General features: G+C 35.2%; 1 protein-coding gene across 10 annotated transcripts in view; it reads right to left on the bottom strand.

Moving 5' to 3' along the window:
• The window catches only part of Ppp1r12b (protein phosphatase 1 regulatory subunit 12B), a 212,292-nt gene that overhangs the window by 114,214 nt on the left and 91,250 nt on the right, over nucleotides 1-6,828 (bottom strand). For all 10 annotated transcript variants that reach the window (XR_007349870.1, XM_048809696.1, XM_048809695.1 and 7 more), the window contains one exon: nucleotides 4,869-5,051. Coding sequence is in view for 7 of the 10 variants with exons in the window: in XM_048809696.1 (XP_048665653.1) it covers nucleotides 4,869-5,051 (183 nt within the window). In the remaining 3 variants the exon portion in view is untranslated. Of the gene's footprint in view, nucleotides 1-4,868; nucleotides 5,052-6,828 lie in introns of those variants that run through there.

Here is a 6,828-nt window from a genome sequence, read left to right as displayed (position 1 = left end):
GTCTCCTTCTCAGATATTTAAACTCATTTTGACTTGAAGTCCACATGCTTAACTGAGACACCAATGTGTTACACATCTATAATCCTCCTTTTCCCAAAAATTTTTTTCACAAACCCAATTACAGTGAAGCTGACAACTGGGAAGAAAAAAACTAAGGTGCAACTTGTCTGTTTCATATTACCATGCAAAAGAAACTCATCTATACCAAATACCTACTGGTGCCAAGCACCTTACATATATCTGGGTCTCACAATCCCTCCAGGTCAGGAATTATTAGCCCCACTTTTATAGATGATGAAATCTAGGTTCAGGGCTGGGGATGTGGCTCAGGCAGTAGCACGCTCGCCTGACATGCGTGCAACCCGGGTTCGATCCTCAGCACCACATACAAACAAAGATGTTGTGTCCGCCAAAAACTAAAAATACAAAAAAAAACCAAAAAAAAAAAGAAATCATTCTCCCATGGGAAGACCCCACCTTTGTACCTACTTGACAATTACTTAGCATAGCATATTGGCAATGCAAAACAGCAAAATTGTTCCTTCTATTCTTATATACTGTACTTGTGCAATGTACCCTAACCGCATAGAATGTTAATGTTTGTCTAAACATTAGAAACCATTCCTTAACTTGCACTCAAACTAGGGTCATTTTGACCCGCTTCCCCTTCTGCTTATGATTTTAGATCTCATGATTTTTGTTTACAGTTTTGAATCATAGCAACAGACACTTATGATTAAATGTACTGACATTCTTTAAAAAGTGTACTCTAACTCCTGGAGGGGGTCAAAGGGTGTAGACTTGCAGCCTAGCCCTTGGCCCTCCAGCTGGTGAATAAAATGTTCCGTCTCCTGTTTTAAGATCGACTTGGTGATTTACTGGAATCTTGCAAAACAGGACATTATAGAAAAAGAAAATTAAAAACCATCCAGAACCCTCCCCCCCCAAAAAAAAACCAGTGTTCACCATTCCATATTTACTACTATCTAATATCATAATGTATCCTTTAATAACTATCTTTGTTCATATAACAACATATCTGTAGTTAACAAACTGAATAAAGATCTGTTACCAGAGGGTGTAAAGTTGAGACTGATTTTTGACCAACTGTATACACATACTCACTTATCCCCTCTTGGAACAAAACCTTCTCTGCAAAGGAAAGCCAGCTGTGAAATTTAATGGTAAGACCCATTCTCCAGGTCCAAGTGCTCTAATCACAGTGGCAAATGGAGATTATTTCTGAGAGATGACTTTCCACTAGTTATGTCTTGCTGTGGCCAGTTTCAAAGCCCCATTTATCCCAATGCTCACTAATTGTTTCAAATTGGACCTGTGAACACAGGCTTCAGGCCTTCATCATGGTTTCTCAGCAGGAGTCAAGATATTTCCACAATGAGCTGATTACAGAGAAAGCTGCAGCTTCAAAGAGAAGAATTAGCACACAGCATGTTCTTTCAGAAGGAAAATTTAGCTGTTTTCAAAACATCTCATTTTATTTTCTTTCAGCTTAAGCATGTCTAGATGGAGAAACTAAGTGGCTTTAATTCTGTAAAGGCTAAATGGTGTGTTTTATTTGATCAAGTCATTCTCCTGCTGAAAATTCTTCAGTGATATTCCATAGCTCTGAGAATAGAAGATGATCAAGTTTCTTAGCATTGCACAGACAAAAAATCTACATGATTTGGTTCCTGACTACATTTCTCCATAATTTCCAAAGTAAGTGCAGTAGAATACCAATCTTATATTCCTTTGAGGGAAAAGAACCTATTCTACAGGCAAAAAATTCAGACTATGCTGCAAATTCTAACTATTCCTAAACTCTACTCTATACCCCGCCCCCACCTCCTACAGAGGAATGACCCTGAGAAGGCTTCAGAGTGATCCCGTTTAACTTTGTTTTACCCATTGCTTTCCAAATTAATTTGGCCATTCAATGCCTTTCTTTTCTCCCTTCATCTAAATCTATTTCATAAAAGACACTTTTAAAAATGTTACACTAGCCTTCCTGTCCTCTAGCTTCAGACATAGTGAACTTATTGTTTCTTGAATTTCTTGGGTTTTCTGCAAAATACCACCCTCTTATTAGTACTTTTAGTTAATTTCTACCTGTTTTTATTTTAAAATTCAACTCCAGTCACCTTTTTTGGTAAGGCTTTCCAGCCACCCCACTCAGTCTAAATCAGATTTCCCTCTGCCTCAGTCCTATAGCAATCTATTCATACTTTTATCAAGGTGCTTAAAATCTGTACTGTAATAATTGATTTGCTTATATGCCTTCCCACAACAGATAGATTAAAGATCCTCAAGGGCAGGAGAGAGGTTTTCTTTGGCCTTGTAACCTTGACAATTTTGTGACTGGCTGTTTCAAAAATTCTTCAAATGGATTATCATGCTTATTAGCATATAAATCTAGAATCCTTACCTTTGGCTGTAAAATCTGGCATTATATAGCTCCTACCTACTCCTTAAACTTCATCTTAGTCTACCATTTCCCTCACTCTGCATTGACTCACAATGCCATCCTTCATTTTCTCCAAAGGATCAAAACACCTTCCCATCTTAGTGTCTGAAAACTGCACCTAGCTGTTACCTATCCTGAAAATCTTGGTTTGAGCATTACACCCTATGAAAGCCTTCTTCTTTGATCCTCCAGGAGAAGGAAAGTCTTCTAAATCTTCTGTCATACACTGTCATAACAACTCATATTACCTCTTTATGAAACAGGTTGAGGATCCTTTATCCAAAAGGCACAGGACCAGTGCGACTGGGTTTTGAAAAATTAATTTTAGAATATTTGCATATACATGAATATCTGAGAGATGGAACTCAAGTCTAAATGTAAAATTATTGTTTCATATACATCTTTCCACATAGCATGAAGGAAATTTTATGCAATATTTTTAGTGCACTTGTATTTTGACTGCAACCTGTCAGATGAGGTCAGGTATGGAATTTTTTACTTGTGGCATCTTGTTGGTCCTCTAAAAGTTTTAGACACTGGAGCATTTCAGATTAGATTTTTGGATTAGGGAACTGTACTTCTCATAATTTTTCTGAAAGATTTTTGGTGGAGGAGATTATAATTAAGCTGAATTTCATATGGACCTTTATAAATGCATCCTGAAGGTAATTTTATGCAATGTGTAAAATAATTTTGTGCATGAAACAAAGTTTCTTAGTGAGGAGTTTTCCATTTGTCATGTCATGTCAGCACGCAAAACATTTTAAATTTGCAGTATTTCAAATTTGGGATTTTCAGATTAGGGATGCTTAGCCTATATGTATTATAAGTTTAATTGTTGTTTAACATTTCTTTGTCTTTGTCTCTAGCATGTTTTCCAAGGGCTCAGATCATATTTGTACCTGGAAACTGGCAGATATTCAATGAATATTTTGAAAAGAATAAGTACTAGTATATATGACGTGCCTCTTTATTTAATGTCTCCCTATTTATCTATTGTGCCATTCCTAAAATGTTCTTATCATGGCCTCTATTAGATACACCATATTTATCTTATAAATCACTAATAGCCTGACTTAATAATTTTATTCATATAGCTACTGCTTCTTGAGGAAATATACCTGGTAATCCTGTGTGGCACATAGCTTATACTCAATAGATATCTGTGGATAAAACTTCTAAAAGAAAATAAAAAATCTATAGCAAGTGCTCTTATTTATTATAGGTTATAAAATTCCCAGAAGGCAGTAACCATTTAACTAACATCTTTCTCCCTTTACTTCTCAAAGTGTATTTTAAAACTGGTTTTAAAATGATTAAAAAGTTCAATTCTTATTATGTCTCATAGATGCTTTTTTTTTTTTTTTCGTCCTGGGGATTGAATAAACCCAGAGGTATTTTACCACTGAGCTACATCCCCAACACTTTTAATTTTTTATTTTGAGACAGGGTCTCCCTAATTTGCTTAGGGCCTTAAAAGTTGCTGAGACTGGCTTCAAACTTGCGATCCTTCTGCCTCTGCCTCCCAAGTCACTAGGATTATAGACATGTGCCACAGTGCCTGGTTTCTTTTTGTATCTTAAAGATCTTCCACTTTATCCAGCTAGATGATAAGATTTTTGGACTTTTTTACATGTACATACACAGTCAGTTATAAAATCTCCTGTCTTTGAAATTCAAAATAATATTAAGTCAAACTGAAATCTAAATTTTGATAAGATTTCACTCTTTTCTAATTTTTAAGTAGTTCTGAAATTTCCAAATAGACAAATTTCCACCTTTCTTTAAAAAAATTTTTAATTTTCTTTTATTCTATGCTTTATACTTCTCCCTTGGTCCCTAAGATTCATAATCCTAACAATTAAGAAGTTCTTTTTAGCTTCTACCTTGAGAATACACAACTGCTCTTTCATAATTTCTTTCTAAAGAAAATGCAGACTAGCCAATGATTATCCTTCTACCATATCATCATATACTGCTCAGTTCCTTTTGTGGTATTATTCTCAAATTCATTAGAAATACATATCCTAGCTCTATTCTTCAAGAGTTTTATCAGACTATTACTTGTCTTCCCTGACAGAGAAGTCATTATGAACAACCCAGAACAAAAGATATTTCACTACTCTTCAGGTTCCCCATCACAAAATATAGAAATAATGCCTGACAACTACGTCTCACATGACAAATAGAAAAAAAAATTAACTATGCCCATAATAGAATGTTTATGTTAAATAATAAAAAATAATTAAGATCACCACCAAAACCTCCAAGTCAAAAGACAAAACCCAAAATTAAGATCTATTTTCAAAAATTTATTTGTAATTGGGGAAAAGACTTCACACCTACTGCTTTATCTCCTAATTCAAAACAGAGCCCCCGCAAAGCAAAGAGTAACCTAACATACCTCCTCTTCTCCCTGGCTTCCACAGAGGAGTCTGTTCCAGTAGAGGACAGCACAGTGGCAGCTGTGACCCCATTGGCAGTGCTAGGTGGAGGACGATTGGTGATCACACAGAGCGGGGTGCTACAAGAGACACTCTCTGCTGTCTTCTCTGTTGTAGAGTCAGCCTGGGATTTGTAAGGAGTCCTGAAATCAAAAGAGACATGAGCAGGAGAATGGTCAGCTTGCAATACCATAAAGCACTGGCTCAGAGACAGGAAGGTTAGAGAGGGCTAACTAGAGAATCTTTTTACTCAGATTTTGTTTATTGATTTGTTAATTCTGAGCTCTTAAATCTTAGAACAGTGTAATTACATGTTTAGTTGGACATCCTCTGCCTGAGGACTCACACTTAATTTTATTATTATTATTTTTTTGTCTGAGATCAAAAAACAAAAACAAAAATTAGCTATATGGTACCAAGCAAGATAGTGACATATGCAAGAGTGCTTTAAATGACTCCTCATTACCATCTGGCCTCCCTCCACACATGCACACAGAGACAGTGTCTTGCTACACAGGAGAAAGACACTAAAGTCACTTACGATATTAGTTTCCACCTGTCCCTCAATTCTTGGCAGTGGGAGTCTTTGTGGTAGTCCTCAGTCTAGATTTGATGACCATCTTCTTGAATTATCCATTTGAAAAATACTCTACAACCTCAGTATGTTTAGTTCTCCCTCACCTAGTTCAGCAACTGCAGTCTCTTTTCATTTAACAAAATGCCTAATTGTCTGTATTCGTAACTGCACAAGGGAGAAATTAAAACAAAAACCGAATAGGAATTCTGTATGTAACCTTAGCTACAGACTTTTCAACAGCAAGCTGTATAATTAAACTCATTTATGTGAAAACAAGATCTTTGTTTCTTAACAAAGAGTTAGGAGCAACCATTGGCTCTCCACCCAAAAAGCTATCATTTGTGATGTCACAGCTTGTTGCTGGGGTAACAGAGATCCAAAATTGATACAGAGATGGCAAAAGCAATGAAAAGCATGAATGTTAAAAATCTGTTTTTCACCCACTCACAATTATTACCAGAAATGTTTATAAGTAGCTATAAGTTCACTTCCAAATAATCAATTATTAGAATAAGCTTAAAAGAAATAATTGGATAAGAATCTATTATGGTACTTAGATACAAATGTAAAAATAGAATACTTTTAAAGATGGAAGTGGTATCTAAAAAATATAAGCTACTTTTTCAGAAGCTTAATTTTTTATTCATTTTCTAATTTGAAAAATTAAAGGTAAATAATTCCCCAAACTTATTAATCTATAGGGAGTACTAATAAAATTAAAAACACATTTATGAAAAATTATAGGCATGGCAGCACACATCTATAGTCCTAGCTATTTGGGAGACTAGCTACCTGTAGTTCAGGAGGTCAAGGCCAGTCTGGGCAACACAGTGAGATCCCGTTTCAAAACACAAACAAACAAACAACAATAAAAACCCATTAGGTAAGGTTTTTCATACCTTACCTAAGGTTTTTTTTGTTTTGTTTTTGTTTTTAGGTTAATAACATATTTTGTTCTCTGCATTTCTTAAGCTATTGAAATTTCAGAGATTTAATTTTATTAAATCATACAACAGGATTTTTACTATTATTTTGAAATGTGATATAATTTCACAAGTAGATAAGAGACTAGGAAAAACTCTAGAGCAGGAATCAAAGTTGGTACAATGGAGTAGGATAAATATAGGCTTTGGGTTTAAGGTAATTTACTGTCTGATCTCTTCTTCATCTATAAAATAGGAATAATGATATCTTTACATGCAGGATTCTTGTGATAACTAAACAATGCTGCAGAACTCCTAAAATAGTACCTGGAATAAAATATAAATTCACTGGAACCAAACAGCGACAAAATGGATAAGAGCTTTGAAATGGTCAAATCTGCGTTCAAATCCTGCTCAGGT

Source organism: Marmota marmota, unplaced genomic scaffold (assembly GCF_001458135.2).
Source record: "Marmota marmota marmota unplaced genomic scaffold, marMar, whole genome shotgun sequence".
In the NCBI taxonomy this organism is placed as follows: Eukaryota; Metazoa; Chordata; class Mammalia; order Rodentia; family Sciuridae; genus Marmota; species Marmota marmota.
Note: the sequence above shows the minus strand (reverse complement) of the source record. Positions and strands in the feature narration are given on the sequence as shown.